Source organism: Amblyomma americanum, chromosome 6, assembly GCF_052857255.1.
Source record: "Amblyomma americanum isolate KBUSLIRL-KWMA chromosome 6, ASM5285725v1, whole genome shotgun sequence".
Lineage (NCBI taxonomy): Eukaryota > Metazoa > Arthropoda > Arachnida > Ixodida > Ixodidae > Amblyomma > Amblyomma americanum.
In genome coordinates this window covers 50617777-50630830 of record NC_135502.1, presented here as the reverse complement: position 1 = coordinate 50630830, position 13054 = coordinate 50617777, and the positions used below count along the sequence as shown (strand labels likewise).

At 43.5% G+C, this 13054-nt stretch overlaps 1 protein-coding gene across 1 annotated transcript in view; it reads left to right on the top strand.

The window, feature by feature from the left end:
* LOC144136789 (uncharacterized) overlaps positions 1-12519 on the top strand; it is a 39197-nt gene extending 26678 nt beyond the window's left edge. The window contains exon 3 of the mRNA XM_077669416.1: positions 10222-12519. Coding sequence (XP_077525542.1) covers positions 10222-10808 — 587 coding nt within the window. The 3' untranslated portion in view covers positions 10809-12519. The remainder of the gene's footprint in view (positions 1-10221) is intronic.
* The last annotated feature ends 535 nt before the right edge of the window (positions 12520-13054 follow it).

The following is a 13054-nucleotide window of genomic DNA, read 5'->3' as shown; positions in this document are numbered from 1 at the left end:
GCGAGCATTCCTGTACTGCTCTTTTCTTTCCTATGCCCCCGTTTGCTTGTTGTGCTGCAAATGCTAATCTTGATTACCCGTAGACTCTAAACGTTACACTGTTAAAGCACTACAAGCTTTTATTTTTAAAAATAAACATCAGCACGAGTAGCAATGCGGGGAAAATATTTAAGTATGCTCAAAAATCCCAGAAAAAGACAACGCTAAAAATTGCCAAGACGGGTCACGTGGGTAAAGGACACGAGAATGTTATTAAACACAAAAGCACCATGTGCTCGGTCTCTTGCAGCAGTCTATTTTTATTTTTGTGAGAGCAATGGACGGGCTCCTCCCACATAGAGCCAGTTTAACCGTGTGTGCCGTGCGGGCAACCATTGGGCGCAGACACATTACTGATATGTGCAGAGGAATCGTTGCTTTTTTTGACTCACGCAAGAGTTATCACCACAGCACCGCTGAAGTAAGTGTGGCATGAAAATAAATAAGACGAACGCAGAAGTAGACCTCCGTGTTATTCTTCCATTTTGAAGGCAGTGTATGGAGATGCACCACATCGTTGGCCCCAGAGTAGATCCGAACGCAATTCTAGGAATGCAACAGCAACAAGCCCTACGACGGGTGAAAATGATCACCGATGGTCGTTCTAGGTGAGCCTCATGAAATATATATGCCGTCTGCAGTGTTATTCAGCCAGCATAATAGTTGTCTAGAAGCATCTGAAAACTCAACTCACCCGGGAGCGGGCCAAATGAAGCATTTTTGCACGAGTAGAGAGGCTGAGGTCGCAGGCTGTTTTGGTGCGTAGTCAGCGCCATAAAAACGCAAGGTTCGAAAACAATAGGTGCCGGGATTCTTGCTTTGAAGATTCTTGTGCCCGAGATACCTAAGAACCGCGACATGTTTCTTCGGAATGTATGAGCATGAATAGAAGGTTGATGCTTCAAACCCAAGAACAAAGTAAATAATGACATACCTCCTGCTTTGAACGATAATCATAATAAGGTTTAACACAGACGGATGTTAACTGCGGTTTTATGTTACCTTTTTACTGCTTTCTCTTTTTTTCTTACAGCACCAATAATTTTCTAACAAGAACACGGCATTACAGCTTTGGTAACAAAGGGTGATAATCTAATCTCGTCTGTACTTTGAATAGTGCAGCAGAAATAATGGCAAACATTTTGTCGTTTTTCATTTAAGAAATATCTGTGCGAAAGAAACTTGGCGAAGCTTTCAGGTAGGGTTTTCATCTATCTCTGTCTTGGGCTTGGAAAGGAAATACAGTGCCGATACATAATAAGAATTTGGTTTCTGCGCATAAGAAACTACGTTTTGCCAGGCTTTATCATGTATATCTAAAGAAACTAGTACAGAACAAAAAAATTGCATTTTTACCTGAATGGGTAAGGCAAGAAAAAGCTTGGCCAAAGGCCGAAGAATACTAGGCAAGCAGATTTGCCAGCAAGATACCTTTAACATACATCGAGAAGGTTTACGCTATCAGACACACACGCAAACCGAAGCGCAAGCACAAGTAGGAAAAGTAAAGCAGAAAAGCAATATTTTTAAGAAAGTTCACTGCAGCCATAACTTAAACGGACGTGTGGTACAATGGGTGGCCAGTCTGCGATGGCGCATCACATGCTATTTGCAGGGCGAAGACGTAAACTCTTTCGAAAAAAAATATTTGACACTAAAAACAACGCCAAGCGCGGAATGATTGCTTGAAGCACATCAGTAAACAATAATTTAGGCAGGAAGAACAAATTTTGGCTCATAAAAACGAAAAGAAAGTAAAAGGTTGCAGGTTAAGACTGCTTTTTAATCTCTTGTTGTTGTGCTTTTTTGTCAAGCCCAATTAAAATACAGACCACGAATGAGGGTCCCTGTTTTTCAGGATTCTCCTCGTGAACTGCAACAGAAATTTCCTACGTCTGAAAGCCTGAAATTCACAGCGGTGTGTTAGGCACAGTGCGCACAACAAAAACTAAATGTTTGTTGTGGTGGAGGTATGCGCAGTGTTTGTCCGGGTGGAATGGGAACACGCTGATTCTGCTCAGGATGTCCGGCATTTTATTCATTGATTGTGAGATCGGGTGAGCTTAAGCTTTAGATCGCCACTCCGATAGTGGAGCCTGGCGCTCTCAGAGTGAAACTTTAGAGCTTCAAAATGCGCAGTGTTTTTCTGAGCAAAGTTATAATGAGGTCTGGCGATGTTGATGACAGATATCGGTGGCCACTGCATTAGCAAAATTCCGTTCATCGATGCTGTGTCATGCGCGAAGTGTATTCTGAGGAGGAAATCAGGATTGCGCTCTCTCCACCTGCACGTCACCATCCGCGGGTATCGGGCTTCAGGAGACAAGCACTGACGCGAAACTTCCGCGCAAAAGTTTCAGCATCAGAATTTTGACGCGGAAGTTTTGAAATAAGAGTATCGGTCCATACTTTCGGCAAAAACGTTCAAACTTAAGAGGTATCACGTAAGCGTTTCGACACAACAGCTCCGACTTAGTGTCTCCTAAATAAATGTCGACACAAAAGCTTCGACGCAAAAATTTCTAAAGAAAATCAACCAGAAAGGAGTGCTTGCTTTTGCTTCAAGACAAGCGAATATTAACCGGTGTACATAGACTACGTACTGACGACTCGGTGAAACCATAAAGAACAAAAAAAAAGCGCAGGAAGTGACGTACAAGGTTTGAGGGGGGAAAAAAGAGTATGGGCTTGTCAGAAGTTGCCTGGGCTCGACCCCGGTCCCTTGAATTGTCATCTTCGGAACCAGAGCCTTGCCTACATCTCCACTGTAGATACTAAAGTAGATATTTTAAAAAAACTAACTGAGGGGAACACGCAACATTTCTTGTAGCATGCGCTAGAATAGACAAGCAAAGGGTGGTTCCTGGTATTGTTGCGCACACTCAAGAGAACAGTAACTAGGCTCTTTCATAAGTTTTTATTGTGTTCGCCATAACGCTTTTTTATCTACTGTTGCACGAAATTATAGCTTGCATGTAGGATATAGTAATAATAGTGTATAGACGCTGAAGACCTTGAGAGGCACTTATGAGCGGTAAACCGTACAATAAAAATCGAGCGATGCTGATAAAATACTCACTGGTGACAAAAATTCAAATCACATTTCAGGAATTACATGTTCTCTTAGAGGAATAAAGAACAAGTAACTGCGAAATAGGTGTAGGGCTGAAAACACGTTAAGAATAATTTAAACTGCAAAAAGTGGAACCTTCGTAATGCAAAACAAGTGCTTCCACTTTCTCCAGTCATTTTTTACAAACTAGGGAGGTTTAGTAAGCAAATAATTGTTTTCTCGACAGCGCGAGTGGTCACTAAGCTCAATAAACATCTTGCGGTGGTGGTAACGTATTGAAATGCTACGAATTTTTGCCACGAATCTCAACAAATCCGAGCTGCGAGGAAAAAATGTTTTTTTTTTCGAATGAAATGTTCAGCTGTGTTTCGAACACCATGTATTGGAAGAAAAAAACGGGCATGGTTGCTTGAGCACATGCGATGAAATTTATTAACATTTGATGTTTTCTTGTTCTCCTTTCATGTCGTGGGATATAACAGAGTAAACATCAAATTGTGGGAAAGATTTTCTTACTTCAAAAAGTCATTTCGTAATTTGGCACTTATATTCTAGCAGTTCATTCAATATCGGGTGGAATGTACTCTTCTGTTACTTTTTTGTTTACTTATTACCCCTTAAGGGCAGCGCATACAAAAATTCACATCCGCTAATACAGCTTGCGACACAGTTCAGAGTCGCTAAAAGACTGCACTGGGGAGGCCAAGGAAATATGTTTGCACCAACACATCAGTAAATCTTACAGGCCTCTTATCTTCGCATATCTAGTGTTCACAGAACAAAACTAATGCGAATAATATTTTCACCACTCGTAACAAGTGCACTCAGAAAAATACCAGACATTTACAATCCAAAAAATATCTGCCAATATACGGCAGTGGTTAACTGATCTACACATTGTTACCGATTGCGTTAGGATTTCAGGTTACTTTGAAAGTGTTAGCATTGGTGGACAATTTTCATTTTTCATCACTTTCTTTACTTCTGACGTTTAAGTGAGTGGCGATCTCAAAAATAAACGAAATTCCAGTATTTCATAGTACAGCAGCGTCACGTCAAATAGGGCATGTTTTCAAACCATTTCCTGCCGACGACCTATATTGCTGCATGCGTCTTGATATTTGTTAAAAATCAGTACCATTTTTTCTCCGCCCTATTTTGGAGCAAGTTGAATGCTCCGTCATTGCCCTGGCGGATTGAGCAGGTTTATCCGACATACCAGCGGTTATTGAACGCCATGTTAATCATGAGCCCTTCACTGTGTCAGCGACATTGATTCCCATGTGGACAGTTAATGCGCAATTTTATGGACGCCTTGCAATAACTTAAGCGAGAAATCGTTTTTAATGATTTCAACATCAAAAACTGCATAATTAGATACAGATTTTTGAGCCTGTGTGTTTCGCTGCACATGAAAAATGGCGTGACTACATGCTAACGAAAATCAACAAGCTCTCGAAGAGTGGCCTTGATCATCAAAATAAATGTTAAGATTTTCCTTGAGGATCACCTTCACTACAATGCTGATAGCAAATAGAGGGCAACTGAATAGGTTTCATAATTCAACAAGCTCAGTTGGATCAAATGGATCAAACCTGCAAGGATAACATGCGATGTCTTGTTTGCTAGACCCTTGGAATAATGACGTTATCACCGAATAAAGCTGCGATGGTTTTCAGGCTTCCCTGCAGCGCACAAAGGTAGGCAGATGACCCATGATGACGTAATCTGCGGCGTCGGTATTTTTGCATAAACATTTGCTCGAAGGAAGAAAAGCAACGACACAGTAGGCAAAGCCCACGAACAGTTGTATGACGGCTTCGGACGACGCATGGCAGGATGTGGGCGAACAAAACGTAAATCTGAAAGCTCGGCAACAATGACGTCATTACCGAGCTTTTTTTGTGGACATAGCATTACACGAGAATTTTAATGTGTTCAGGTTGTGACCACGGATGTGGAAGCAGACCTTGAGAGGGCTAATGTCTCACAGCCGGAGTTTCAGGTGGCTCTGAGCTCCCAGTTAAAACGTTTGCTTTTGACGGCCTTCAGAATTATTGCCAATCGGCAAATTAGTCGCGCGTTAAAATGCAAACAAGGGAAGCATTTTTTCTTATGATGTTACAGCACTTCGGTAAGCTATTCTATATGCGTTAATTAGAAAGGGGCGATAAATGACGGAAACAATTTCTGGGGAACAATGTGAATCTAGCGCTGGAATAACACCACCAGCATGAAAAAAAAAAGAAGTTTTCGGGATAAATTTCGACGGTGAAAAGCAAGGGAGCTCATTAAGATCACTGTACAAGTAGGCATGTACTGGAGCTGTCGTTGTCATTTACCACTGCAGTCGGCTCTTTATTGTATAGTGTGTCTCTTTTATCACATTTCATTGCTCCAACCTGAAAATCTTGGCTTGAATTGAAGTCACAGGTTGATTTGCGTGTCCTAATGTATGGTTGTGCGCACACTCATTCCTTCCATTGGAAGAATCTCTTCGAAACGAGTGCCATACATTGCCGTCTGTGAAAAAAGGTAGAAAATAAAATAGCAACGATATTCTAATTCCATTCCTGTTTGCCCTTCGGCATTTGTTGAAGCACTTCAGTGCCAAGTTATCCTCCGGATCTGCCAGTCGGCGCGGAAAACGATAATTAGGAAGAAAACTGAACGAAAAGAATTGTTAGATTGTTCTTGCCGACGGGTCTTACCAATGAATCCGCCTCGGCCAATTTGCGCCACTGACGTGCTTTGAAGTACTACGAGAATAAAGAGCTTAAGTTTTTGTTCTCATCTTAATATGAACGCGCGCTGCAGCAAAAAAAAAAGTTCCTAGAGACTCCTAATTTAGCAGCTGTTGATGCCTTTGCCGGAAGTTACGTCACCCCCGGTCTGGTGCCCTCACTTCCTACAGCCAACGGGCGAGAAGGCATTTTGGTCCCATGGGGCTACGCTACCGCATTAAAAAAGAGAAGAAATAAAAATACGGATATTTTGCAAAACGCTCACGCTGGAGCGCCTGCGCCGGTTCCGTCTCTTATCGCGCAGAAAGCTTTTCCTTTTTATTTGACTCTCCACCACGCAGTCAGACCAGTTTTTGAGGCATGGCGCTGTGTACGAACGCATTTTCGCACCCCTTCCTCCGGAAGTTGGGGCACTTTGCCCGCGAGGTGTTGTCTCGGAATACATACGGGCGAGGCGCGCGAGCCTGCTAGGGGGCGCCCTCGACGCGTGTGCACGTAGCGAAAGGTAAACACCAATTTTCTCGCCAGGATGCGCGCCATACAACGTGGTTTCCCGGGCGAGGCCGGTTAAGAACGCCCTGTGGTCAGAGCCGGCCGTCGTTGCTGACTCGCGCTCCCACATTGTGCGGGAAAAGTGTGCATGCGCTGTGGGCTTTTTTAGGCACCGGGCGCGACATCTTCCCTGGAGCCGTGTCTTTGCTTCCGGTCACGCCTTGGATAAGTTGCTCCGAGTTTGCTGTTGCTGTAAGAGGTAGAGAGCGGTTTACCTACAAAGAAGGGCATATGGGAGGCTAATGATTGCATAAAACCAGAACTTACTATAGGTGACGCTAAACATTTAAGCTTCCGCTCTCGGACATCACAAAAGACAAAGCCAAATGGGCATTTAAAGAGCAGGCTCTTATTATGTTGTGCATAGGTGTGTTCCCTTTGTGAAAAGTTCCGACGCCACATTACGAGCTGTTGGAGCTGACTTTAGGCAGTGTATTTGAATTCCTATGCCACTCTTACGGCTATGAGCAACAGAACAGAGAAGAAAATCGTCTCGTTTTCTCAAGCTTTTGAATAATGTTAGCCCCAAGAAAGTCTAACAGCACTTATTCTGCATGTGTTTGTCATTCGGTATGACGCAAAGTGGATTGTATATTATTTAAATCCGTGATTGTATGCCAGGACCGAGGAATCACCGCAGACTTTTTTTTGCTCCTGATACAGCAGCGTGTCGGAAATCACCCTTGTGTTCGTGATTTCACTGATCTTTCACGAGAAGGGCGAGTATGCGGAATGTCTGATGGAACATTGTGAAACTAAGATACTGCAGTGTTAAGGCTTGAATATCTATTTGAACGTTCCGCGATGCATGACAATTACCTCTCACGCTGCTACATTTAAAGCTCCTGATTAATGTTTTAGCTGGTGGGAATATATGTTCCGTGCCGTGAAGTCGCAACTTAAAAGCTATGCCGCCATTCGCGAGGGTACAAAGTGACCGTTATGAAGTAAAAGAGTTTCATCATTATGGGCAAAACTGACACCCCATAAATAGGTATAATATCCAACCGCCACTGCGATCATTCCCCCGAACGACTAAATAAAGAAAATTTGGGGTTTTTCAGGCCATCATCATCGAGCAGATTTATTCGCTAGAAATAAGTTGATAAGAATCATCATTTTTAACAGAGAAATGTTGAGGCCTGCAGATTATGTCGACATGCATGTACAAGCGATGAATAAAACGACATATGCAGCTGGAAGACGAAATAAAATTGTCGAAATCTCGACGGTGCTAGACATCTCGGCCACGGTCGCCGCAGGGTGCACTAAAGCTTTCGTTGCCCGGCACCATCAGTCCGCTATCGCTCCGCCATTTCTCTCAGGAAAGCGATGTGTGAGAGACGATGGGGACGCCAGGAGCGTTCATTCTCTGTGCCTACAAGGGTAGGCGCAGGGCCCACACAAGAAAAGAAAAAAAAGGCTGCAAAAAATTATCCAAAATCTCGAATGCACCAGTGCCTGACAAGCAACAACTCATTTCGCAAACGCTCTTCCTACATTCTTATCCATCATTTCTGAGGCTCGGCCGCTTACTCAGGTTGCTAGGAAGCCGGTGATCGATCGGCATAAGCGATTTCCTCCCAGACCACAAAGGCGGGAACATCTAGGGCGGAGGCTGGACCCGGTCCTGCACACAGTGTTGGGCGAGGCTGAGGTCGGGCGATTGTTCAGGAGCAGTAAGTTGCATTCGCTGCATCTTCGATTTTTGACGGAATCAGGTGCTGCATCTTAGCCCTCTGCTTGTAGGTTAGAAGGTGGCTTTTTGCATACGAAAAGACGTACAGACACAGACGTCTTTATTTAGTTACTCAGAGGAATACTGCCAACCTGAGTACGAGGCTTTAGGCGAGAGTAAGCTTACAAGGCGACATAGGATTAAAAATATTCTATACAGAGGATAGTATCCAATCATCATAAAGACAAACCAGCATTGCGCCAGCAAGCAGTAGGTTAGAATGCCAAATACAATAACATACTTCAAAGAAAGAATAAAAACATGAAAAAAACAACATAAAGGCAATGGAATTTGACGCCACAGTCAGAGAAAGAAAAGTATCGGCAAATAATAGCACATTGAGCCCGTGCAGCAGTGGAAAAGTGGGAAGATTCCTACGCCGGAAAAATGCCCTCACTGCGACACACCCGCTTCTGACAGCATTGTCCACCACCTATTGTGGACATGCCCAGGAACTTCACTGGTGCGCGGTCGCGTTCTTCAAGAGGCAGGCCTGTTCTCAAATAATGACTCCGATTTCCACTTGTGGATAAAGAAAAACATTTACACCCGAAGATTATGGGACTTTTTATACATAACCGCAGTTCATGCCTTTCTGTAACGTCTTAATGTATTAACGTTCGTTAATGACATCACGTTTTATGCCGTGCGGCACATTTAGCACCCCCCCCCCAAAAAAAAAAAATAAAAAAACCGTTTCGGCATTCAGGGTCGTGCGCGAGATAATGACATATTTCCACTTTCCACAACATCAGCAGATTAGGTATTTCCATAGCGAGCCGTGGTAACGAAGAATGATTCTTTAAGTACATTAGTTTTGCGGAAATAATCTAACATTTAGGGTGATAGGAATCTGTTGCGCGTGCATTAGCGGTTTTAATGTAATGCGTTTTATCAATTCCAAGCTGGTCATAATTCAAATGCAGCCCCAGCGAAACTGATGTCACTTTCAACACCCCATCACATGTTTTAGGTGCCCCCACTACCCCGGTAGAGGTCAGATTTGGTCGGCAGAAAGTCTGCGTTAGTTCTCTTTTATACTGAAATGCCAATTACCACTGCTAAGGAGAAGTGGCGACATTATTTTGGTTGCGCAAATTAAGCGCCCTTTGAAATTTATGGGTGGTACAGTTATGTTTATCTGCCCTGTGCTAAAAAGATCAAAGGGCCAAAGTTCCTGAACATTGCTAAGCTGTGCCTGTAGCGTCGAATTTGGCGATGAAAATATGCAAGTACATATGACCTGAACAATAAGAAGGAAGTGTATTTCTGACTGTCATAACGAGAACGCCAATCCACACAAAAACAAAGTGGCTTGTTGGGCTATTTGGCAAAGGCGTACACAAGGTGACCAGTTTTTAACAATATATTTGCCGAATTGGCTCAAATTGTTTCCCTTTTAATCAGCTCGGACAAATTTCGCTACGTGAACAATTGCCAGATTTGTTTTTCTCGCTTTAAACACATCCTCTACTCCTTTGCGCGCATAGCATGATGGGTTTTGGAATATCCGTATACGCAAACGGCGCACTCACCAATTTCTCTTACTGTGAAACGCATCAGTTCTACTTCGCTTGCCTCTGATTGGCGGAATTTTAAAAGAACTTATTTAAAAAATATAAATTTTTAAACAATTTATTCTTTCATCAAAAGAAACAGTAAATATTGCAGCAGAACTAAGGGACGTAAAATTGTCACAGAGTAAGTACTTCGTGAACAATCTTTAGCAAGCTAAAATGCTGTTTGCCCGAATTCAGCGTTATTTTCGATTCTCGGTGCGGCCGGTGGGAATCGGCTGGAAACCTTGGGAAGCGTAATACACAAAGTTTAACCGGAATAAAACAAATGAAAGAATCAGAATCTTGCACTTTATAAGATCACTTTGAACTTAATGCCATATGAACAGTTACCCGCTATTTTGCTGAAATCACGTCACTGAAAGGTCACGGTATTCTTTTGGTAAAGTAAAAATTGTATATAACTGAGTCGCATTGCGTATATGATCTCAATTCTGCCACCATAACACCAGGCTGGGCTGAAATACAAGTCTCGCTTTTTTTCCTTTTTTCACGTAGGCAACAAGTTCAGCTGCGACTGCCGGCTGGCCTGGATTATGCAGTTGGTGAACATCACCCGAAACGCCAAGTTCCGGCGCGAACTTCGTCACGTCAAGTGCGAGTTCGACGATCCCACCGCTGCGCCAGCGAACATGACCGGTAGCAAGGTAGTTCGGCTGAACTTCAAACAGCTGGGCTGCACAGAGGAACACGAACGACCTTTGTTCGATGACCGACTGCTCCCGACTGATACGCCTAGGTCCGGGCTGTCGTCCGCGCGTCCACACGATGACGAATACTATGACGTCAGCGACGAAGACGACGACGGTCACGACACTCGCAAAATCGGGTACACGGAGGAAAATTCACTCAGGGCGCAGCATGGCGATGGTCAGTCCCGAGGAAAGGAGGAGACGTCTTCAGCGCGAAACGAAGTCGAAGCCATTCTAAGCCAACAGAAGGCGCCAGAGAAAGATGCGACTGGTTCTTCTAACAGGCATAAGGCTAACGGGGCCTCTTCCGGTTGCACACTCTGCAGGTTTGCTTTCGCACCGGCTTTATTCCCGCTGCTGCTCTTTGTTACATCGCACAGCTGTTGGAGATGATAATGCCTAAAATGATCTGGTTGCACTTGGCATTTCCATGTGTCATGGTTGCTGCCGAAAGATTCCAGGAGGACTTGCGTTGAACCGGTTCGGGAAGACTCAACGTTTACTTCAGCGTAAAAGAAGCAATTACGAGTCCAGCACCTTGCAGTCTGAAAAGAGTCATGTCCAACTCCAAGGAGAGAGAACGGCGCCTTCGTTGGCACTGCTCTCCAGAATCGTCGGCCTATGCTGCTGCAGGATGCACAGGCCATGGGCAGCCGCTAACTTCTTGCAAACGGACGGCTACTGATCTTTGTGACGCACGAAGGAGGAAAGTATGACGGCTAAGCGTTCACGCAATGCACCTCTGTAGAGTCTGAGGCAGACCATTGTTGCTTTTTTTTTATCCACATGCTATCTCCTCTTGTTGTGCCGGTGGCTGAATAGTGCTACTCTTCGAGCCACAAACATCTGTTTCCAGAAGGAATTGCAACTTTTCCCCAGAACAAAAATGTCAGTGTTGATTCATACGACTCATAATGCCAAAATAAAGTTTGTCCGGAAGGGGGTCCTGTTCTCTGCATATTGTAGTGAAACCTCCAGTGATAGCAACAAGAGCGAGCAGATCTTATTGATAAGCTTACTTAAAAATTTGATAAAGAAACAGCATGAAATAAAACTTGCACAACACACCATTGGGGGTAAGAATTGGCATGACTAAAGAGGTAAAAATAAACGCCCTCCAACTCAACAAGAAGGATACTTATTCAACAGAAATGCTTTGTCAGCTTAGGGGTGTTGCCTAGGTAGCATGCACAGGCGCTGACATCCGCATGCTTGTCGCTAGCATTGCTGATCAAGAGAGGGTTATGTATGTCCCATTCAGTGAACAGAGATTCACTCATTCATCACATTATGAAAAGTGTGTTAACTTCAGAAAAGTCACCCATATGCACACACATAAAGCTCAGTCACCATCCCTACGGCTAATCTATGAAAAAGACGCTATGCAGCAGGTTTTTCGGCATCTTCCAGGTGGGTGAGTTTTTGTGTCATTCCGATGACTAAAACCTGTGTGAAATAGCAATATATATAGTGCACCATCAGGAGAAACCGTGCTATATTCGGCCATTTGCACGTGCACAAGCGATTATAGAGAAATATCGTACTATTTTCGAATATTATTCAACAAAAAATATCTAGAAGTTAACTTGACTTAGCGTTATGATTCCTGAAACGACAAGATACTCGCGTCAAAAACTTCATTTACAAAGGAAATACGCAGGAACGTACTTAAAAGTGTATTCCACGCTAAAAGGACACAAAATATCCCCTGCTATCGCGATAGAAGGTTGGTCAAGTTATTATAATACAAAGAATAAAATAGACGGCATGTAAAAGGTAAGGACAAGTTAAGAGAAGGACCGAGAAGTGATAGTAAAGAGAAGGATAAAGAACATAAAAAAGGAAACGGGAAAAAAAGAGGGGGGGGGGGGGGAGGGGGGAGTACTGCTTCACGGAACTAACTTTGTTCGTTTTTATCGCGCGTTCGATCTAAGCACGACTTCTAACTGGGAGTGAAGGCCAGGATGAGATGAGTAGCAGTGAAGCACTCTTGAATTCACACAAGGCAAAAAAGTAAAAAATAATAAAGACCATGGGAAACCCAAACCGCAATATTTGAATCGTCTGAAGTCAATTCCAAGTTTATGAAGTGCGAAAGTAGGCATCAAGCTCGCATAAATCAGGAGAAAAAGTACTTTGCAAGCTCAGATAAAAATGAATAAATAAAAGTATAAACCATGATGAGAGACCCTCAAAAAATCTGCATATCGGACTCTGTCTATGTCGATTTACTACGTGAATCATTGACGGTGATTTTCATGTGCAGTGCAGCAAGTATGATCAACGTTGACTGCGCCGTGATGTCCACAACCTCAAGGTAATAATTGGTTTTAGGGCTACAGCAAACACATTGGAAGTAGTAGTATTGCGCGAAGAGTACTCGGGTGCTGAAAACGCCCCTTGAGCATGGCAAGAAGACTTGACAGCCAATCACGCTAGACAATAACCTACTGATCTTACTCTTTGTCATTTCCAGTTTCGAATGGCCTTGATGTGGTTCATTCTGGCATTGAGTCCCCCATTTCCATTTCGTCGACACACGGAAGAGATTTCATTTTTTTTCAACACGCAGCAACAGGCCTCTCCGCGGAGACATTTCTGTCTTGCTTTTTTCGCAGCCAGCTGCTTCACAGGTCGAC